Genomic DNA, 24,012 nt, shown 5'->3' with positions numbered 1-24,012 from the left:
TAGAGAGTTGAGAAATATGTACCAATATACCAGTATAGAAGGATATATATATACACTTTATATATGTTAATGAACATCATTTAAGGCCTGCATAGTCCTTTCATTGTTTTGAAATTCAATGCAATGCTTTGAGCTACTACCAACTATCTGGTGTGAAAAGATACCGTTGCTTGTTTCTGAAACATTGCATAGTGGGTTCATATTATGAATTTTGCTATGCATATGTGTCAAATCAAATGTAACATGCGCATCATGCGTAACAGCCCATGTAGACTGCACTGAAGCAGACTGTAAAAGCTGTGCTTTGGCAGAGTGAACCCAAATGAAATATTCATGACGTAATACAATTTGTTCTCTGCTTCTGCCCTAATTTTATTCATCTATGTCAGTGCTCATACTAACTGTATGATAGGAGAGTTTGAAAAGGCCGTCTTATAGTGGGCCGCCACATCAGTATCTATAGCATCGTCATCGAACCTCAGATAAGATCTGAAATAAAGTCTGTTTTAGATTAAAACTGACCTCAAGTGTTCTGGTCAGATCACTTATGAGGTTTCCAACCATTCCTATTGAATTTGGTGGCTTTTACACTCCCCTGGGGGTTTATTTAAGTCAATTGAATTTGTTGACTTGAAAATGGCCAAGTTTCTTTTATTGAGTTGCCTGAACCGCACGATTCCTGTAGCTGATCCTGTTTCCTCTGGTTTGTCGATAGCCGTTTGCAGTTTCTTGCCCTATTTCCATCCAGGTCTGTCCTTACTTGCCTGTGGTTAACATTCACTCTTTTTTTACCTTTCTTTTTCTCTCTCTTTCTCTGCAGAAATCTGGCAAAGAACCCCCTGAGCACGCTGTCATGGCAGCTGTTTCAGAACCTACAACTATCTGAGCTGTAAGTTTGCTCTTTTATTTAATCTGCCTCCTGCCAAGGTAAAAAAAAGGTTGTGGTTTAGATTAGATCAGCATCAGCAATCAGCATCATTCTCACACACAATTCTTCCCAAACAATAATCGCTTTTAGTAAATGCTATTATAATTCATGTCTGGGTTGTGCAAAACCTCTCCTTTGTTTGAGATGGAGGATAAAAAAAAACGGAAGGGTGACTCAGCTTCAACTTGCGGTGTCGTGGCACAGTGATCTTCAAAGTCATTTACACCCTACTTAATTAAGACACGCACAGGAAACGTAATGGTTTTGTAGAAGGGAGAGTCTGACCTCATTTTCTTGTTTGTCATGAATATTTGAGCAATCAGTGTGTTTATAAAATGAGTTTGCTCTTTCACCACCGAGGAGAACATTTCAGTCCAGACCTGCGTTGCAATTTGCACATCATTATAGAAGCCCTGTCCATCAGCGGACCTGCCCTGTCATGTGGAGGGGCAGGCTCCTCCCTGCTCGGCCCAATGCAGACTCTAAACCAGCCTGATGACACCATGCTGTAGGGTGTGGTCACATGGGGTGTGTAGGGGGAAGGCCTATTTAAAGCAGCCCTCCTTATTGTGCTATTTCCAGAGGTAGAAGCAGGGCAGATCCTTTGAGAAGAAAGATGGGGCGAGTGGGGATAGGGGGGAGGCTACTGGGTGTGATAATGCTAACGGGGTAGTCCTACTGTATAGATAAGGACGTGAGAAGAGAAAGCCCGGTCATACGGTAATGTCACACTGTCTCCAACAGACTATTGGACTTTCTAGGTGAATATTTGCTCCTGTGCACATTGCACAATGCCCTTTGCTACCTCGCCCCCCCCCCCCCTCTTCCCCCAGCCTTCCTCTCTCCTCTCCACGCCTCCCTCTCGATGAATTACATTCTAGATGTTTCCCAGTTTTTTCTTCGTCGTTCCACATGGAGGACAAAGGACGCCAGGGGATTTGCCGGTCAATTTAACATTTCATATCTGATATTCTACACGAATAGGAGATTGAGGCTTGGGTTTTGGTATAAGGGGCGTGATTTGGTGTCAACACGATCACAGAGGCATGGCACTGAGTTACATAAGAAAGAAGCCATGTGGAATCAAGCTGAGCTAACAGGAAATGAATCACTGGATCCAATGGAGACACTGGCACATTACTGCAATAATCATTCTAATATAAATGTATTAACACTGCAAGTCAATCACTCCACATTAAGCACATCTACCAGGTGGTGTGAATGTTTAGTCTGTAATTATTTGAATAATGCATCCCAGCAGGGATCTTCAGACCACATCCATTTTATATCAGGAAAGACACATTAAACCATCTGAAATAATTGTTGTTTCACACCATGATGAGAAGGCTTGGCCTTTTGGTCTCATTTGGTTTTATTTTGGTCTCAAATATTTGAGTTGGAGATTTTTCTTGAAACATGATTTTAAAGTACTTTGCAAAACATGATTTAGGCCTATCAATTGACAGTGTATGAGAGCTGTCTGTTTGCAGTGAATTACATTATTCCTGCATACTGTTCCAGACACCTTGGGGAAAAACTAAAGAGGAGAAACATTGGAGATTCAGAAGAAAGCATCTGCCTGACTTTAGTCTCATTTACAACCGCTAATATCCAACTTTAGTTATCAAGAGCTAATTGTCTAAGCCAGTTGAGTGTTAATACGACAGAGTGTATTTCTTTGTTTTTTTTTCTGACAGATATAACATGCCCTCAGTCACCTGAGGCTCTTTGTAGTTCTGTTGAAAGAGGCCTAACAAGGCTTTGAGTTTTCCACGATGAAGTCAAGCTCCTACTCTGGTTCATGAGGAGAGTTTACAGACCTGCTACATACGCTGACCCATCGTAAGCCTGTGAATCGTATCAGGGTGAAGGGTTGCTTAATGCTAAATGTGCTGTTGTTGCTCCAAGGCTACGATGATTGGAGATGCCTGAGTAGCACATCCACTGTCAAGGAAGCTCATTCACTACACCACACACCTCCTATCACTTATATATCAGGTTTTTTTTTTCTGTTTGCAACTAAACCCGTTTGCCAGAGGCAGTGTGCATCCTCAATCCTTTTATTCTGTTGACTTTACTTTAATCCTACTCTCTCCATGAAGCAGAGGGTTCTACAAATCCAAACATTTATGCGTCTCTCCATGAAAGGGATTTCCGTTTGACTAAAATGGAAAGATAAAACTTGCCAGGCTTTTGATGGGTATTGTCATGGATTAGAGGGATTTCTATAGGGAGCCCAGGGGCCACCAGAGCAGCCAATAAGAGATAGACGAGGTGAGATAATTAAAGTTTGTTAATATGCACCTGCAGTCTTGGAGTCTTGTTATTGTACTTCACACATCTGAAAACACCAAGGTGGTTGTAGAGCCAAAGATTAACTACTCTGGAGAAGGAAAAAAAGTTCCTCATAAGCTGCAACTTTGTTTGACTATTACTTCCTAAATACTCATCTGACCTGGCTCCCACTTCTTAAATGTCTAAATGATTGCGGTGCAGGTGGTGTTGTGGATAAGCCAAGTAAGGTCTGGTTCCCCCAGCCAAATTATGCAATAGTCATTTAAGAAAGCTAGCCACTTTGAGAGCTCCTGGGAGTCTGGCTAACCCAGGTGTTTGCAACACTGAATAGGTAAAACATAACAGAGGAAGCCGGAGCTCTGATTGACTGAACGACACACAATATTTGTTTTTGTATTGCTGAACACATTAACCTGAAAACATTGTCCATTATTCTGATAACATTCTCCAGAGAGCAGACATTAGACAGTGAGACATCGGAAATGGTAGGCCTTATCTATCATTGGAAAGTAATACGAGGCAATCTTGAATCTGGGAAACATTTCCGCCGCTCTCGTGAAAGCTCTTACAACGACTATACATTGAGCCCTGTTTTGCTGGTAAGAGCTATTTGAATGGGTCTTTCTGCAGGCAATCTGTGGCAACGGGCTGGCAGGCTGCCTACTTGACAGCTACATTATCTCTCTAGCACCTTAAATGCATGGCCTCCACCTCCACTCACCAACCACCCAGCATCTGGACCCAATAAAAGTGACACTGAAAAACTGACAAGTTGAGTACCTGGAACAAGGCAGAAGTAACGACACAGCTAGAAATAGAGAGATTTAAAGAGAGAGAGAAATAGAAAGAGAGAAACAGAAAGAGAGAGCTAGAGAGACAGAGAGAGAATAATAGTAAAACAAGTATCAGAAACCAAAATACCAAACACAAAATAGATGTTGCCTGTGTTAAATGTGGGTAAAATAGGAGTGTGTGTGTGTGTGTGGGGGGGGTGATGGGGATTTAGGAAATGAGCAGGATTTAAAAGCTAATATAATTCTATGCATGGTAAAGGGGATATTGAAGACTATTCAAGCTGAGATCAGAGCCCATGAGTAACAACCTACTCTATATCCTATTGTTGTACGGATGCCAGTTCAGTTCTGCACAGGCACCTGTGTGTGATTTTTCAGTCAACCAGCATCTGTTGTTGATCATTAGGCCTTCTTGAATGCCGTAGCCGATTGTTAGCTTCAAGCTAAAATCCCGCTGCAAGCTCTGTTTTGTGGGTCGTGTAACAATGTTTACAGTTCCTGCAAATGGTTCACATTTAAGCCATTGCGCTGCTGATACTCTTGGCATATTAGGAAACAGTGCGCATTCCCCCAAACAAGCAATTAATCATCTAATTGCATGTTAAACTGTATGTTGAGAACATAACATTTCACTTTTTCCACTTGGATTCTTTCGTCCAGTCTCACCAGTGCTCCTGCCAACCCAGCATATCTGCATATCTGTCTGTGTTAACTCCTCACAGATGAATAAAAGCTTGCGTATGGAGCCAGTGGTTATATTAATTATGATAATTACAGGGCGGGGGGAGTGCTTGGCCATGCAGGCCCCGGTGAGGGCTGAGCCAGTCTCAGATGAGGTGTTGCTAGTCGAGTGTTTAATGAAAACCTTCTCCCTGAGATCCCTGCAGCCCAGTTTAGGGACCCCGGTTCGCACGGCCCAGACTCATTATACAGGAAGAATACATAGCTGCCACTCTGGCACTGTATCAGGGGAACAGAGGGGAAATAATTACTGGTTTACAACCCATGCTGATTAATTTATTTGCAATTTAATAAGCGTTGAGCGTCACCTGTTACTGGCTATTGTAAGGTGTTGTGGTTTGGGCATGAACTGCTTTTGACCCAGTTTTTTTTTACCATTAGCATGATGAAAATGTATCACAGCTTGTTTTGAATATGATAGAAGAGCCTGACTGCTTAATTGTGATCCACCTGTGAAATATTTCAATCAAATTACTTTATAGAGAACCGTGGATATGATGCATAATTTATGATTACCAGCAATGTAAGGTTGACCCTTATCAAGGACGTTCGGATGGTCATTCATCTTGATAAAACTGGCCAATCGGTGAATATACATTAGCATATGTAAAACACTGACTCCTGGAACGTTGAATAATGTGTCTCTTCATTATACAACATATCCTCTCAAGCAACACGTACATAAATAGAATGACACAAGCCTTACACTGAAACACGCCCAGGATTGATCACCCAATCACATATCTCTCAGTGACCTTCCCTTGTTTCAAGCGTAATCCTTCCTCTTTCCACACCAAAGCTCAAAACTTCCTTCAAATGGGCCGCACTGTGCCGGCCTGATTGATCTGAACCACCTACTCTGTTGTTTGGTATTCATGGGGGCTGATTGCCGTAGCTGTTGCTGATGTTGTGGTTGTTTGTCCTGGTGTTCTGCAGTAGGCTGGATGGCGTGGTGTTTGAGTGCGGCTGTGACATCCGCTGGATCCAGCTGTGGCAGCAGAGGGGGGAGGCAGGGCTGCACACCCAGCAGCTGTACTGCAGGAACGGAGCCTCCAAGATCGAGCTCCGCCACATGTACATTGGCAACTGTGGTAGGTGTACATGCCTCACCCATGTTCTCGGGGTGACGGGTCACAAGTGTCACTCGCTGTGTGTTTCTGTTTGCATGGCCGTGCGTGTCCTTGGATGCCTGCTATGTCTTGATATTTGTGTGTTTCTGTTTGTGTGTGTGTGTGTGTTCCTCCTCTCCAGACCTGCCTGAGATCAGTGTGAGCCACTCTAACCTGACAGTGATGGAGGGGGAAAACGTGACAGTAAGCTGCAATGGATCAGGAGCCCCCCTCCCGGAGGTGGACTGGGCTGTTGGTAGTCTCCACTCCATCAACACACATCTGGTGAGTCTGACCAACCATTGTCCGTCTCCTCCTCCTTCCTCTGTTGTCCACAGTCTGGTTTAAACTCTCTCTCTCTCTCTCTCTCTCTCTCTCTCTCTCTCTCTCTCTCTCTCTCTCTCTCTCTGTCTCTCTCTCTCTCTCTCTCTCTCTCTCTCTCTCTCTCTCTCTCTCTCTCTCTCTCTCTACTCTCTCTCTTTTTCTCCCTCTCTCTGTCTTTCTCTCAAATTCTTCCTCCCTCTTTCCCCCTGTCCTCTCTCTCTCTCTCTCTCTCTCTCTCTCTCTCTCTCTCTCTCTCTCTCTCTCTCTCTCTCTCTCCTCCCTCATGCTCTGTTCCTGCAGTCCAACGTGTACTGGCCCAACATCCACTCTATCAACATGACGCTGGTCAACGTTAGCCGTGACGACAACTGCTTCCAGCTGACATGCATCGCTGAGAATGTGGTGGGGATGACCAACTCTTCCATCCAGCTCAATGTTCAGTGTAGGTTCTGGTTTGTCTAAGGTTATCTGTGTTCTATCCAGCATGTTTGAAATGAACAGGGTTATTTAAATACAGGGACTGAGATTTCTTTCCTGCTTCCTTACTCTCCGATTCGAAACTGAGCTAAACTGCCAGGTGATTGAGGCCCAATCAGGGATGTTATTTAATGAGCAAATAAGAAGACAGAAGGAAAACGGATGTATTGTCGACTTCAAAGGATGGCTGTGTGTGCCTCTGTTTTGTAGGGTGCAAGGTTTGTTGAAGTTTTATGCATCTTTTATGACGCATCTAATGATATACATGTATTACTTTGTTTTGATGTCTTGTTAGTGAATGATCAGGATTTGAAATACATATTTATATATTATTAATGTCACTGACAAGTGCAGAGAATAATTTACAGCCCTGCACTCTCAATAAAGGGAAAATCCATCCATTATCAGATGAAACCGTCTATTTCTGCAGGTACATTTAGAATGCAATGAGGTGTTGCATGGTTCTAAATGGAGTGAAATTGATGTCGCCAATTAGGGAGAATACACCCTCTAGCCTGTGTGAAACCTCACACCGCAGATATGGAAGTGGAAATAGGTAGGAAAAAAAGAGAAACAGCCATCACTGTAATGAAATGAATAATTAGATCACCATCAAGAAACATGTTCACATGAATACTGCATGTCTCCCAGCCTCATGTGTCAACCTTTATGAAAAGCCAGCTCTGATCAGAGGGCTTTTGTCTTCAGTATTTGACTCAAAACCAAATATTTATACTATTTAACAGGTGCATATTGTGAGAGAGTGCAATTCTTCAACCTGTTGTGGAGAGCTCTGGTATAATCTGAGATACTGACTTACTAGAGAGTATTTCATTGTTATGTCATTACATAAGATTGACGTTAGCCCACACACTAACATTTATAGATATTCACCAGTCGTACCTCTCTACCAGTGTACGCTACACACTTCTTCATGGCTTTTGTTCATTTCTTTTCTTGGTGCTGCAGATTAACTTATCAATTTTACACCTCCCTGAGTCACCACCTTACCGCGGTGGAGGGGTTTGCGTGTCCTAGTGATCCTGGAAGCTATGTTGTCGGGGGCTTTATGCCCCTGGTAGGGTCACCCAAGGCAAACAGGTTCCAGGCGAAGGATCAGACAAAGCGTGGCTCAAAAAACTACCATGAAGAAAACTAACAATGGTTCTCAGTTGCCCCTGCCCGGAAGCGGGTCACCGGGGCCCCCCCCTGGAGCCAGGCCCGGGGGTGGGGCTCGATGGCGAGTGCCTGGTGGCCGGGCCTTTTCCCATGGGGCCCGGTCGGGCACAGCCCGAAGAGACAACGTGGGACCCCCTTCCAGTGGGCTCACCATCCGCAGGAGGGGTCATGGGGGTCGGGTGCAGTGCGAGACGGGCGGCGGCCGAAGGCGGGGGCCTTGGCGGTCCGATCCTCGGCTGCAGAAGCTAGCTCTAGGGACGTGGAACGTCACCTCGCTGGCGGGAAAGGAGCCGGAGCTGGTGCGCGAGGTAGAGAAGTTCCGGCTAGATATAGTCGGCCTCGCCTCGACGCACAGCATCGGCTCCGGAACCAGTCTCCTTGAGAGGGGCTGGACTCTCTTCCACTCTGGAGTTGCCCTCGGTGAGAGGCGTCGAGCTGGGGTGGGAATACTTGTTTCCCCTCGGTTCGGCGCCTGTACGTTGGGGTTCACCCCGGTGGACGAGAGGGTAGCCTCCCTCCGCCTTCGGGTGGGGGGACGGGTCCTCACTGTTGTTTGTGCTTATGCACCAAATGGCAGTGCAGAGTACCCACCCTTTTTGGAGTCTCTGGGAGGGGTGCTGGAAAGCGCTCCTCCCGGAGATTCCCTCGTCCTCCTGGGGGACTTCAATGCTCATGTGGGCAATGACAGTGAGACCTGGAGGGGCGTGATTGGGAGGAACGGCCCCCCCAATCTGAACCCGAGCGGTGTTTTGTTGTTGGACTTCTGTGCTAGACACGGCTTGTCCATAACGAACACCATGTTCAAGCATAAGGGTGTCCATATGTGCACTTGGCACCAGGACACCCGAGGTCTCAGTTCGATGATAGACTTTGTAGTCGTGTCGTCGGATCTGAGGCCGAATGTCTTGGACACTCGGGTGAGGAGAGGGGCGGAGCTGTCAACTGATCACCACCTGGTGGTGAGTTGGCTACGATGGTGGGGGAAGACGCCGGTCAGGCCTGGCAGGCCCAAACGTAATGTGAGGGTCTGCTGGGAACGGCTGGCAGAATCCCCTGTCAGAAGGAGCTTCAACTCCCACCTCCGGGAGAGCTTCGACCATGTCTCGGGGGAGGCCGGGGACATTGAGTCCGAATGGGCCATGTTCCGGGCCTCCATTGTTGAGGCGGCTGACCGGAGCTGCGGACGCAAGGCGGTCGGTGCATGTCGCGGCGGTAACCCTCGGACTCGGTGGTGGACGCCGGAGGTGAGGGAAGCCGTCAAGCTGAAGAAGGAGGCCTATCGGACTTTGTTGGCTGGTAGGACTCCAGAGGCAGCTGATGTGTACCGGCAGGCCAAGCGGAATGCGGCTTTGGCGGTCGCGGAGGCAAAAACCCGGGAGTGGGAGGAGTTCGGCGAGGCCATGGAGAATGACTTCCGAACGGCTTCGAAAAGGTTCTGGACCACCATCCGGCGACTCAGGAGGGGGAAGCAGTGCACTGTCAACGCTGTATATGGTGGGGATGGTGCGCTGCTGACCTCGATGGGGGACGTCCTGGATCGGTGGAAGGAATACTTTGAAGACCTCCTTAATCCCACCAACACGCGTTCCGACGTGGAGGCAGAGTCTGGGGACATTGGGGGGGGCCCTTCTATCTCTGGGGCTGAGGTCACCGAGGTGGTTGAAAAGCTCCGCGGTGGCAAGGCCCCTGGGGTGGATGAGGTCCGCCCGGAGTTCCTTAAGGCTCTGGATGTTGTAGGGCTGTCTTGGTTGGCACGACTCTGCAACATCGCGTGGACATCAGGGACAGTGCCTCTGGACTGGCAGACCGGGGTGGTGGTTCCCCTCTTTAAAAAGGGGGACCGGAGGGTGTGCTCCAACTTTAGGGGGATCACACTCCTCAGCCTCCCTGGGAAAGTCTATTCAGGGGTGCTGGAGAGGAGGGTCCGTCGGATTGTCAAACCTTGGATTCAGGAGGAGCAATGTGGTTTTCGTCCTGGCCGTGGAACTGTGGACCAGCTCTATACCCTCGGCAGGGTTCTGGAGGGTGCATGGAAGTTCGCCCAACCAGTCTACACATGTTTTGTGGATTTGGAAAAGGCGTTCGACCGTGTCCCTCGGGGGCTCATGTGGGGGGTGCTCCGGGAGTATGGGGTACCGGACTCCCTGATCGGGGCTGTTCGGTCCCTGTACGACCGGTGCCAGAGTTTGGTCCGCATTGCCGGTAGTAAGTCGTTGTCCAACCCTCACCTTGTTCCCGGTGAGGGTTGGACTCCGCCAGGGCTGCCCTTTGTCACCGATTCTGTTCATAACTTATATGGACAGAATTTCTAGGCGCAGCCAGGGCGTTGAGGGGGTCCGGTTTGGGGACCTCAGGATCGGGTCGCTGCTTTTTGCGGATGATGTGGTCCTGTTGGCTTCATCGGGCCGTGACCTCCAGCTCTCACTGGAGCGGTTCGCAACCGAATGCGAAGCGGCTGGGATGGGAATCAGCACCTCCAAATCTGAGGCCATGGTTATCGACCGGAAAAAGGTGGAGTGCAATCTCCGGGTCGGGGAGGAGATCTTGTCCCAAGCGGAGGAGTTCAAGTATCTCGGGGTCTTGTTCACGAGTGAGGGAAGGATGGAGCGCGAGATCGACAGGCGGATCGGTGCGGCGTCTGCAGTGATGCGGGCTCTGCATCGGTCCGTTGTGGTGAAGAAGGAGCTGAGTCGAAAGGGGAAGCTCTCTATTTACCAGTCGATCTATGTTCCTACCCTCACCTATGGTCACGAACTGTGGGTAGTGACCGAAAGAACGAGATCGCGAATACAAGCGGCCGAAATGAGTTTTCTCCGCAGGGTGTCCGGGCTCTCCCTTAGAGATAGGGTGAGAAGCTCGGTGTTCTGGGCACGTCCCACTGGGAAGAGGCCCCGGGGAAGACCCAGGACACGCTGGAGAGACTATGTCTCTCGGCTGGCCTGGGAACGCCTCGGGGTCCCCCAGGAAGAGCTGGTGGAAGTGGCCGGGGAGAGGAAAGTCTGGGCCTCCCTGCTTAGGTTGCTGCCCCCGCGACCCGACCCCCGGACAAGCGGAAGATGATGGATGGATGGATGGATTTTACACCACATGTTTTGTGGTAATTACATCTCCTCCTCTGCAACTGCCTATTGTCTCAGGAAATGTCATAAAATAGGTCTTCTACTGTTCTGAGGATGGAGGATGACGAACTGAGAAATGAGTCTGCCTTCCATCGTGTGTGACAGTTGTCAGAATGAGCAAGTTTAGCGAGTCTGCAATTATCCACAATGCAAGCTTCACAGAACCGTTCTTCCTGTTTTCAATAGATCACTACTTTGTCCTCTACCAACTGCGCACAACTTTTCTCTCCTCACCAAGAGAACGGTGGAAGTCCCGGAATTGTTATAATTTTTTATTTATTTCACATTCACATTTCATGCAGGTTTTTCTTTGAAGTCAACTTGCTTTTTATTACTGTATTGGCGTGTTGTGAAGAGTTAGCAGGCGTACCTCTATGAAATGCAGTGCTGGTTGGAATACTGGACTCCACAGGGAAAGGACTCGACAGCCTAACAGTGTGACTTGTTATTTTCTACAACAGAGCAGATCGCAACCCATTGTCGCCTGCAGCCTACATTCTAGCATCAACTTGTTGGAACCTCATTCGCTTTGAAAAGAAGATATGTGTTAGCGTTAGATAACGTTAGAAAAGTAGTGTATGCTTGTATGGCGTGTCGGCGCTCATCAAAGACGTGGAGTTTATCAAAGCCAGTCATCTTCATGTTGACATTACCAGGACACAGTGTTGCTGTTGTCCAACATGGAGGGTTATAATGACTTATTGTATCGACTGAGACCCGGGGAAATGATGTGATGACAGCGGCACATTGAGGAGAAAATGGATCTGTCCCTACGTGTCCATCAGTAAAGCAGAGTAGGTGGGGGTGGGGGAGGAGGAGGAGGGGGAGGGGCACTCTTTCTCTATATCCTCTCCAGCTCCTCGATCGTCCTCTGCTTCTTCTTTTCCCCTCAGTGATTCCCCCTCCCTCCATGTTTCTCACGCTCTCTTCCCTCAGTTCCTAACTCCTTCAGACACGCACACACACACACGCACACTCTCAGAGAGAGACACATTGAGACGTATGCACACACACACGCACACACACGCGCAAACTCTCAGAGAGAGACACACTGAGACGTATGCACACGCACGCTCGCACACACAGATATGCTCAAATACACCACCATCAGTCGCCCTCCCTGCTCTCTGTCCCCTCCCTGTCTCCGTCTCAGAGGGACTGCATTGCAGACCGGGCTTGCCTCGGGCAGCTGCAGGGCTCGCTCAATGACAGGCATGCTGGAGATGAGAGAGCAGGCAGGGCAGGGGAAGGGTGCTGCAGCATGCTGATGTGACACACAAACACATGCACACGCAAGACCACACACACACACACGCACACAGACAACACACCCACACACACACTCAATCGGTCTCTTTTTTCCTCTCTCTTTCTTTCTCTCTGTTTCTCGTGCTCTTTTTACCCCCTCTCACACACTCACACTGCTCACACACACGCGCGTCATCTGTTTTGGCGGCTGAGTGCCTTGCTGTTTCTACTGGGAAGATTTATCATCAGAACTCCTTCACTTGTCTCCACACAGAAGGAAAGCGGGAACAACAGCTCCAGGAAATCCAAAGACTAAAAGCTTTATTAAAATCTGTTTCAGACGCAAACAAACAAATGGCACCACACTGCATTTCCCCATTAATCTTGTTTTTAGGGGTGGGCTGGGGGGGTGGGGGAGAGGAATAATTGAAGAATAGATACCTGGACCTCAGGGATATTACCTGCCTCTTGTCAGTAGATCCAACTAATGCTCTGCCCTGCTGCAGCTGCAAGTATGACTCATCAAACACACACAGTGTTTGCAAGAATAGTTGATTAAATGCATCTGGTAATACTAAGTTGATGAATTGTTGACGTGTTAACACCATTTTGAGTTTAGCTATGCATGCGTACCCACCCAAAGTTGTGAATAGTTATTATTCTGTATGCTGTATGTGTTCCTATGACAAGAAGAGTTGTCAAACTGATAGCGGCACCATGATGTGTCAGAGTCTCACAGTTTCCTTTTCCCCTGTCACAGTTCCACCAACCATCCTCAAACTGGCGGAGCCAGAGCGTCGCCATGACACCTGTATAGAGTTCACGGTGCGGGGTTACCCCCACCCAACGCTGCGCTGGTACCACAAGCAGAAGGAGATCCTCCAGAATGCCTACATCCGCACAGAGATGGAGTTCTACCAGGACTACCTGGAAGGATGCCTGACCTTCAAGAACCCCACTCACTATGACAACGGCAACTACACGCTGGAGGCCAGTAACGCCCTCGGAACCGTGACCAAGACAGTCTACGGACACTTCCTGGCGGCCCCTCCGTTTGAAGAAAACGGTCAGTGCCTTCCTGCTTTGGCTCCAGCCAGTCCCACACCTTCATCTTGGTGGTTATCCTCAATATCAATGTATTTCTCCTTCGGCTTATCACAGGCTGGGGTCTATGGTAAGACCCCTTGGTTAGGTACTGGGGTCTACTATCAAGGATAAGCAATCCATTGCATTGTCCATAATAAACACACTGTAGCACTGATTCCATTATCTGAGTTTTACAGACACTTCAAATCGTTTTTTCCTTTGACCAAAACAACCTTCCGTTTCTCCAATACCCTCAAATACCATGTGACGTCCTCTGTCCCTGGTAAGCAGTGTCATGACGAGCCTAACGCGTCCCAACCCACACATTTAGGAGCTTAAACAAAGTAGACAGCATAATCTCTGACCTTCATCTCCGCCCTCCCCTACCACTACATATGAGGCCATCCATTACAATCTGCCATGGATTATGAAGTCTGAATATGCAGGTGGACATTGACGGATTGGAAACGTCTGGGTTTAAATGAAGTGGGATGGCAGGAGGGCAGGGCTGAGCTGTGGTTGAGGACACGGGGGCCCCGTGGATCCACCCGGCTCGGTTCCGCTCTGCTCTACCCTGCCCGCATTAGCTAGAGGACAGCCCGATAGATCTGCTCTCATAGGGCCCCTTCTTCACACACACACACACACACACACACAGATTCTCACCCCCACAAACCCACACACTTGCACCCCTGGGATGGAGAAGGAGGGAGAAAAGGTTGGACTTTGCCACAGAGGGAGGGTGGTGAAAGCCAAAGACAGCTACTGTCATAACAGTAGTGCATGGGGATTGTGGAGTTCAATGAAAGTGCTGGAGAGGCAAGGCGCTTCTAATTATTACAGTGCTAGGGGAGGGAGGGAGGGAGCAAGGGAGGGAGCAAGGGAGGGAGGGAGGGAGGGCAGTACACGTACACACACACACACACACACACATTTATGCTCCACTGTACTCTACGGCTGTGCCAGTAGCAGTTAGTCTACCATGGGCCCATTAATTTGGCCACAATTACTCTCTGATCTCCCACTTTCCAGCCCTTCAGACTTGAAATTCCCCCATCAGCCAGAGAGAGAAAGAGAGGGGGACAATTTCATGGTTGTGTATCTGTCTTCAGTGCACTTGCTCTGGGTTGTCCTTTTAATGTCCCTGTTTTTCAGAGCTATCAGTGCAAAATGCCCCTGTTTTAAAGAGATATTCTATTCAAAAGACTCTCTTGGACCATCAAGCATATCTCTATAGACTTTTAAGAAGAGACTTATAGCTGAAGAGATTTGTGGGGTAATGTTGAAGAAATTGGATTTGAGTCTCCTGTGAGTTCTCTAACATTGGGTTTGTCTGTGTTGCAGTTGCCCCCACACCATCGGACAATGAGTCTAACAGACCAGAAGAGGATACATTTGGCGTGAGTTTTAAAAGGAAATCTTAGTCTCCCTAACAATGTTGATGAAAATATATAATACCTCACAACAGTTACAGTGGCAATAGGAAAGCTGAGATCAAGCGATAGTTTCATCTCTCAAAAAATCCCTAAATTCTCTTTTCAACTCATGAGGATTCGAATCCCTGTTTTATCCAGACATACTTTGCTTGCTCTTACAGCCATCGTAGATAGACAGATAGATTTGTAGCTATCGTAGCTGTAACAGTAGCAACACCTCCTCTGCTGCCCTCCACAGGTGTCCATTGCAGTGGGCCTGGCTGGCTTTGCTTGCGTGCTGCTCATAGTTCTGTTCGTCCTCATCAACAAATATGGCCGCCGCTCCAAGTTTGGAATGAAAGGTGAGTCGGCACAGATGTGCAGCTGTTCATACAGGACTGAGCTTTGTCTAGGTCTTTCCGACAATTGCATCACCTGATATTATTCATGCCCTCTGGCCAGGTTTCTCCTACCCCCCCTTCCACACCCCCCACCGAAACAAACCCCCGAAATACACCAGCCATTGGTCCTGATAATGTGGGCTGCATTGGGCTATCACAGATGGGATCCTGAATTAATTAGTTTCATGTCTGTTTATCATGCTGAGGAATTCAACAGAATTAATACGGCTTTTGTGCACGGGGCAAGCTTTGATTTTGGACCGGATCCAGGTTCTGCTTATCTTGGTGCTCTGGCATAGTGTAGAAGGGAGCCGGAGACCCAGACGGGCCCCGGTGAAGAGCATTGTGCGTCTGAGTCATGGGTGTGGGCGTGAAGCAGCTGGGGGCCTCAGATTTGGAAGGCGCTCTGCGGAGGGAGCCTGTGCAGCAGTTCTTATCACCGATGTTGATACTGTTGGGTCCCCAACGTCTGCACGCCGTGTGCATTGGCAGCTGCTTTGTTTAGAGGTTTTACAGACATAAATAGGCGGATCTCTTGCAGCAAGGGATTGAGATTCTAATCTCTGCTTCTGATTTTGACTCAGTTTAACCAGATGTTAGATGTTGTTGTTTGCTGTGTTCCTCTCCTATCTCCGGAAATTTAGAGGAGAGGTCCCAGTTGGCTTTCTGTTAGTTTTCTCAGAGTACATTTTGATAGCAGGCTCTTTAACTCTCTGTAAGTTATTCAATTTCTTTTGTTAGCCTAGTATAGTGTTAGCCCACTCCCCACCCCTGTAATTAGCTGCTTACTGGGATTATAAATGGTTTGTCACCTCAATAAAGAATTCCTGTGGCATAATCATTTATGGGTGGCAATTATTGCTTCACCCCAAAGTCTCTTCTGATGAACGATGCGCTTTGTAGTTAATTTACATTTTTGGAGCGGAGTTGATGAGCTTTCCTGCGCACTGTATTGCATGTCGTTTTTCTGATGGCCCCAAAACACACAAACATGCTAATGTCTGTGGCGAAGCTAACACTCCAGACTGGTAATTGGGAGAAATGTAGAGAAAGGTGATTTTCTAGTTCAAAAGGTGAGAGCTTTTTCCAACATATTGTTAACAACTCACGTCACGACTGTCACATACCAAAGAGTGTGTTTTCCAACAAGACTCTGTCATTACTTGTAACACCTTGCGTCTCTGTACCTTATTCTTCTTGTTTGCACTGACCTGCACTTGCGAGAGCAGGAGAAGGTGAGCCAATTTACTTTAAGTGAAGCATTTTCTTATTGTCCGTTATTGTGAGTGGCGGAAATTGTATACGGAAGAATAGACTCACAGAAATGCCAGTGTGGCCTCTTTCACGGCGCAGAGCCAACACAGGAGACTGATTTGTCCTATATTTTTCCTTCCAACTCCACTACCATCTCCCACCCCCAACCCCCACTTTGAAAATCAGCTGGAAGCCTAAAGAAGTCATTTCCTTGGATGAAGCATATTGGATTTTCACTCCACTAAATCGCTGCGGCTCTTTGGCTGTTGTAGTTTGATCACCAACTATTCTTGGGCATCCAATAAAATCCTGATGTTTTTTTTCTTTAAGGGGGCCTGGGATTGCGATTAGAGGCAGCACCGTGGCATGTCCTACTACATTCAGTTGATTTACTCGCCTTTCAGGCCCCACTGCCATGTAGTCAGGCCCACTGCTCTTGTCCCCTCTCTTTCTTTATTTTTTATTCAGTTTTTTTATTCTTACTCAGCCTTTCCTTCTTACTCAGCCTCTTTCTCTCATTCTCTCTCATTCTCTTGTTCTCTCTCTCTCTCTCTCTCTTTCTCTCTCTCTCTCTCTCTCTCTCTCTCTCTCTCTCTCTCTCTCTCTCTCTCTCTCTCTCTCTCTCTTTCTCTCTCTCTCTCTCTCTCTCTCTCTCTCTCTCTCTCTTTCTCTCTCTCTCTCTCTCTCTCTCTCTCTCTCTCTCTCAGCAATTACAGTCTTTCTAAAGAAAGCCTGATTATGATGAGGGGGCAAAGTCTGACCTGTGACCTGTTTTTCAATGCCTTGTCCATTTAGCTCTGTGTAAACATTCATGCCTCCTCTTTTCTTCCACACTTTTAGCTAAGGTTCGGGCTATTTCGTAAGAGGGTTTATGTCCGGGATCAATAGGGATTGTTGGTTAGCTCATCTTTCATAGAGCAAAAAAAAAAGAGAAAGATAAATATGTTTCTAGAGGTAGAGTTTGCTGTTTGCCAGAGATGATTCTGCTCCCATCCACTCTCTCCATTCACCGCAACTGAATCCAAATGCATGGCCTCATGCTCTCTCTTCTGTCTGTCTGTGGGCGTCCATGTTTCTTCTCTGACATTTTGATTGACAGGTTGATAAAACCCCTCTGGGATGTACCATCCTCTCTTGGAGGGGGTTCCTGTAGATAATGCAGACTTTTGTGCTCTCACACAGCAAGCTTCACCCCAGGCAAATGATACTGCATGGAGCGCATTTCATTATGATACTGACACAACTACTGTCTCCCATAGTTGTATGAGTAACAGGTTACCTCCGGGCCTTTGTGCCTGGGAGTGAACCTTCACTTAGCCATTCCTGTCTGGTTTTGCTATTCACTATTATCAGCTGGCACACATACACACGGACACTCGCACGCCAGTGTAGGTGCACTCCAAACACTCCCACCCATGATTCCGGCACGTTCTGTCGCAGGGGTTTAACCTCCTCTCTGCTACATTACCTGAATATAGCCCAGGGATGATCAGCACACACCAGAGAACACAAGAATCGTACGCATGACTGACTGTCTTGGCCTCTACCAGCGACTTGAGGCCCTCAGATATGACAGAGCGCTGCTGTTGTACAGAGAAACAACTCAAGCGACAAAGCTTCAGCAGCCTCCTGTCTGCGTTCCACCAAATGTGTTTACCCTGTTCTCTTGGTACAGCACCAGCCTGTGCTAATTGGCGCTAAATCATTCTTCTTAGCGACGCAGACAGATGGGCGATGCTGAGGAGCAGTGACTGGCAAGCCAGAGGAAGAACCCAAACAAAATTCATTTTGTTTGGGTTGAAACAAGGACGGTTTCCAAGAAGTTTATCCTTAACTCCCACTCTCACTTGGTGTCCCGGATAAAATACCCCTCACTCTAAGTTGAGTCTGTGAGGATTTCAAAACACTGCACCATCTCAAGCTACATGCTCCTGAACGCCCCTTACACCCTTTCCACCTGGTGGGAAAAAAAGAAAGAAGAGTCCTAGATCTCTTTTATTTATTCATCCACTTTAAAATTGTATGAGTTGTCTTTCTCAGGAGCATGTCTTTGGTCTTTGTCACTCTGCTGTATATAGATTTTAGGCCTACTAAGGAATGGGTGAGAGGAGGCTTGGGACAGTGTTGTGTGATCCTAAGAGCCTGATGCAAACAGCCTACAAGGCTTCTTGGCAGATGCTGGCAGATATAAGTGCTGCGTCATAGAGCTATGTTTGTTATCGTGGTTCCTCTTGGGGTGCTGTTTTCGGCGCAAGGTATATTTCGCTTGCCGATGCTTCACTCTAACAGCGTCCTATGGGGAGTAGGCTAGCTAGCTCAAAACAAAACATCTAAATACTGTTGTTCATTGTTTGTTCTTTGTGGCACTCTGTTTCCTTTTGGCCGGGGAAACACGTTAGGAAACAAGCTAATAAGAGGCTATGATTGGATCCATTTGAATGAGAGATTCATATTCTTATTTATTATATTTTACTTACTGCATATTGATTGCTGTACTTTATTGTATTTGACTTCTAAACTATGTTCATAAGTACACGCTCCACATCATCAAGGACTTGGGAGAGTTAGGCAAGATTGCAATGGTACAATATCATTTTCTGCTTTAAGTTTCCCAACTCCACCATGACATACTTTTAATGGCACAGTAGTTGTGATTGAGAAAAAGGGAGGCCTAACATTGCCTGCTAATGAAAAGGGAATAACAGATAAAGGGCCTCTGGCTGAAATCTGAAAAGGGAAGGTTCTCCTCTCATCATCAAAGATCTAAGATCAGGATGTGAATCCAGGGAGATAGACAGTCCAAGTATCAGCCATCTTTAAATACTGTATTAAGCTTCTCCCTTCGTTAGCATTGCTCAACTCCAGTATGTATTCAATTGTAAATAGGAAGGCATGGCCTGCTGCTCCCACAGTTGCACTGTTTCACTGAGAGGATAGTAGAAATCCTTTTTTTTTTTTTTTTATTCAAAGAGAGAGAAGGTTTTGGCTTGGAAGGCTTTTACCCTACCTTTAACCATTAGTTAATTCAGTGTGAAGTAGAGCTAACACACAGATGTAAGGGCTTGTTATGTACCAGTCGAACCTGGAGTGCCACCATATACTCACTCCTACACGGAGGGCTCAAAATGATGGAGTGATTTTTACATCCGTGCCAGCCAATATGTATCAAGCAGGTTATATACCACAGTTCATTTAAGATACATCACCAAAAGTTTGGCATTTTGTGATTTTGTACTCTAATTTTTCTCCCTTGTTAAATACTAGGGGAAATAGGTGTGTAGTAATGACATTGGGTATGGGAATTTTGTATTTTATTTTCTAGTATTTTTTAAATGATAATAATTCCACCAATGTGCAGTGCCCAAATCTTTTTGACAAATTGTAATTTTACCATATGCTCCAACAGTAATTCAACCCTGCATTTTAAATGCTGCTCAGTCAACCTGTTTCTGATATGAAAAAATCTTGCTGCAGCAGCTTAGTAATTCTAAATGCATCCCTGGTCTATGGAAGGAACCTGGATACATTTGTTTTCTGGTCATACCCTTCTCTCTCCCACTGTATCCGGAGAAAGACACACAAATTGCCCAGGAGAATCCCAATGGCCTCCTTGGCCCTACACTACACACACCGATGGGACTTGAAGACCAGGGCCCTTGCATTAAAGATAGACAACCCGTCTTCCATTTTTTATGAGATCCGCTGTTAAACTTTAAGGGCTGGAAAGTAATTGTTATGTAATCACAACTAGAGAGTTAATTATTCATGGTAGCAGCATTCTCTGGCTGGGTGGGCAGGGGCAGTTGGAGCATAAGGTTCTCTGGAGGGGCCTGTTCAAATCTCCCACCGGCACAGTGTACGGGGACTCCCTTCCATCTCTCTCTGTCTAGAAATATAGCAATATATCTAACCAAGGTAAGTTACTATAGCACCAAAGGCTTAACAATTACCACCGTTTTATTTGATGAAATGATTTGAAAGAACTAGGGATTCTGTGACATCAGTGTGACGTAGTTGGGAGTGGGAGTCAGGTGGCTGAGCGGTGAGGGAAGCGGGCTAGTAATCCGAAGGTTGCCAGTTTGATTCCCGGTCATGCCAACTGACATTGTGTCCTTGGGCAAGGCACTTCACTCTACTTGCCTCGGGGGGAATGTCCCTGTACTTACTGTAAGTCGCTCTGGATAAGAGCGTCTGCTAAATGACTAAATGTAAATGTAGTTATTTATGCCCATGTGGGAGTGTATCTGCATCTCTGTGAAGATAAAACAGTCCTCTTTAAGACAGCGTCCACATTAAAATTTGCGAGTCTGTGTAATACAATATACAACTTAAGATATTTGCAATAGACTGCCTTGATCATGAATGCATGATGCAAGCAGCGAAAATTCTGGCATGGGGTATGGTGTGTGTGGGTGGGGGAATAGGGGAGACAGGGCGGGGGTCTGCCATGAAATGCAAAGTCTGCTGCCCTCACCACCTTGTGGCTCTCCAGCCAGATCCTGTAAGCTTGGTGGTGAAGGCCCATGGCACATACTGGCTGATGAAAAATAATAATAATAAAAATGACATGAGAGCGATGGCTGTTAAGGAAATGCCAAGGCCATCTGTGCTGCTCTAAGAGGGTGTGAAATGAAGACGGAGTGTGTGTCACACCAAGATGAGGGGTCATTATTGGCTCTTCAAAGGCAGCAGATTATGTCAATTTCACGGGTCACACACTCCCAGGTCAGCCCGTTTTTTATTATTTTTTTTTACCACCGGAACACCTAACAGCCAATAATAGATGCATCAGGGGAAAGTGTGACGCAATTTAAGAGTGCGTTAAAAATTTGATACTCACGGGCATGAACTGAAATGTTGTAGCTGGCATCAACTGGCTCCAGCCAGATGGCACCATGGTACTCGCAGCGCTTTGAGTGCTGAAGGAGTCATTTTATAATCTCTCTCACTAAATTAAAAGTTTGTCGCAGCGATTTTGGAAATGTCACAAAATGTTAGAAGACACAAAACAACCTTTCTCAACTTTCCTTCCACTTGCAATGTAAGAATTAGATATATTGTTTTGTTTTAATCACAATTTATTTCTTCATCCTGCATGAAGTTAAGACAATAATTTAGAACAATCCCCTCACAAACATTTGAGCGTTCCATTGCAGTAGCTCATTAATGTAATGTCTAATTTTGGTGTTTTGAACAGCACATAGCTTTATTTTCTATGTTTGCCTTCGTGCCAAAGCATTCTCCAGGGAGATCAGGCCTACTTAGCTCGTACTGCGTGCCCAAGGGAGCATTGCTGATCAGAGCCAAACAAACAGGCTAGCAGGCTACCCTAGTCCAATATGCTGAGCACGTGTTACTGCACACACACACACACACACACACACACTCACACACAGACAAATACACACACACACACACATTGACAGGAGGATACCATGGGGCCTAGGCTTGCAACTTCACTGGAGGTGGCTGCAGCTGCACTATCTAATGGGCTTATTGGCTCCTGTGCAAATAGACTATAACTGGCTATTGGCTGGCTCTGCTTGCTCATTTGGCCACCTTTACTTGGCCTTTGTCATTAGATAACTTATTGTGTTGTGTGTAAACTCTTCCTCCAGATCCCTGTGAAGGTCACCTGTGATAAAACATCTTTTTTGTGGAGATCTATATGTTGTTTATACTAACTAAAAGTAACACACATTTACACACACAAATTGTATAGTGTAGTCTGTATGTGTGTGTGTGCCTGTTATGGTTGTTGTGTACCTCTGCGACTCATGTCTCAAAATGCATCACAGTGACTGTGCCAGTGATTTCAGGGAAACAGGAACATTTGGTGAGTTAGGTTCAGTGGAGCCGTCAGTCATAACAGGCAATTTCTGAAATGGTCACGGTGAGTTGTTACACTTGTCACTGGCGATGGGCGCTACGCTGCACAGGAACAGAGGCTGGAGTGGCACCTCCTTTTGTATCAATGATGTGTCCTGTCTACATGTTGATCCTCTGAATCTGTTTGCGGCGTGAGGCCACCATTGATTTAAACCAACCTAGACCCCTTAATGCTCTGATTTAAGACATCCTATTCCTTTCCTATGCCGCCATAGGCAATTTTTTCAGCCACGTGACCGGCGACGTCTCAGAGATTTATGAGAGTGTGTCTCTCCAGAGCCTGAGCAGCACCGCAAGAAAGGCGCGGTGTAAGCCTCTTTCCATTGGGAGAAATTCAGCAATATGTTTTGGACAAATCATGCGGGCGTAGATAAGATGCTTATGCGGGTGTAGTCACAATCTGATGTTGCCATTGTGCAGGAGGGCAAAATCCAATTTCCTCCTAACCGCAGAGAAAACAAAAAATGAGGGGTTCTTTTTTAATCATTGATTAATGTTTTTGAGAGAGATTAGTATTAATCTTTGTGTGTATTCTGATAGTGCAAAGTGTGCATGCAGTTCTATTGTATTGTGTTTTCAGTGTGTCATGTTTTCGGGTGGCTGGAAAGTAATTGTTTGATAGCATATGTCACATATTTAACCTAGCTTTTGTCTGTCTATTGCCCGACCTCCCTTTATTTCATGTTGCTCTTCTCACAACATGACATTTGGAGCGAAAATAGTTTGGCATTTTGGGGTCTGAGCTATCTAGTACATAATGGGAAGTAACTGACTCACACAATTGTACCTTGCCTACAGTTATCCAGCTCACTCAAGCTCACAATGAATATTTCATATGACGTTTTCAGGTACACTTTGAAGCTTACGGTGCAGTTGGTGCTGTGTTGTTGCACGGCTGCTAACACACTTTAAACCAGGTTGTCCCTTGTTATTCTGACCCCCAGCTTTGGAGAGGTTGGCTGCCTAAGATTCTGTTTTTGTGTAAGTGTTTTGTGTAGTAAAGTATTTTCTCTCAGTAATGTAAATACAGTTTGGTAATTACAGTACATTTGGTAATTACAGTTTTAAAGTGGGAGAAGACTACATAATCCACATTGAGCCACAAATTGATTAGCATGTCCATTTCCTGCCAGCCATTTCTCCTTCATGCCCTCTTTCTCCCCCGATGCCCGTAGACTAATACTCTGTGTTGTTTTTCTGCTCCACTGGGGTCCAATCGGGCCAATTCCACTCGTTGAGCTTGATAATTAGTGACAATTGTAAAAGTAATTTACAAACTCAAGGAACCTCATTGAGCAAATGGTGCCAATTAACTCTAGATGCTAATGTGGGGAGAAACACGGAAAAGCGCAGTCTGACCCCCATTACCGGAGGGAGGGATGGCCAGGATGTCCCCCTACACCCTTATCCTCCGACCCCAGTCTGACTGGGTGTGTGTGTGTGTTGGTGGCTCCCAGAGATCGGCTGTGTGGAAAGCAACAGAGATGCTGGGATCAACTGGGAGTCAGGTGGCTGAGCGGTGAGGGAGTCGGGCTAGTAATCTGAAGGTTGCCAGTTCGATTCCCGGCCATGCCAAATGACGTTGTGTCCTCGGGCACTTCACCCTACTTGCCTCGGGGGAATGTCCCTGTACTTACTGTAAGTCGCTCTGGATAAGAGCGTCTGCTAAATGACTAAATGTAAATGTAACTATGGCTTTAGCTGAAGCTTCTAAAGACATAATTTAAGTAGGCCAACGTTCGAACGTCAGCAT

General features: G+C 46.5%; 1 protein-coding gene across 1 annotated transcript in view; it reads left to right on the top strand.

Annotated features, from left to right (window-relative positions):
* ntrk3b (neurotrophic tyrosine kinase, receptor, type 3b) overlaps positions 1-24,012 on the top strand; it is an 86,201-nt gene that overhangs the window by 33,001 nt on the left and 29,188 nt on the right. Inside the window, exons 4-10 of the mRNA XM_062471874.1 lie at positions 821-889; positions 5,695-5,849; positions 6,010-6,152; positions 6,492-6,633; positions 12,975-13,280; positions 14,645-14,700; positions 14,975-15,077. Coding sequence (XP_062327858.1) covers positions 821-889; positions 5,695-5,849; positions 6,010-6,152; positions 6,492-6,633; positions 12,975-13,280; positions 14,645-14,700; positions 14,975-15,077 — 974 coding nt within the window. The remainder of the gene's footprint in view (positions 1-820; positions 890-5,694; positions 5,850-6,009; positions 6,153-6,491; positions 6,634-12,974; positions 13,281-14,644; positions 14,701-14,974; positions 15,078-24,012) is intronic.

Source organism: Osmerus eperlanus, chromosome 10 (assembly GCF_963692335.1).
Source record: "Osmerus eperlanus chromosome 10, fOsmEpe2.1, whole genome shotgun sequence".
In the NCBI taxonomy this organism is placed as follows: domain Eukaryota; kingdom Metazoa; phylum Chordata; class Actinopteri; order Osmeriformes; family Osmeridae; genus Osmerus; species Osmerus eperlanus.
Note: the sequence above shows the minus strand (reverse complement) of the source record. Positions and strands in the feature narration are given on the sequence as shown.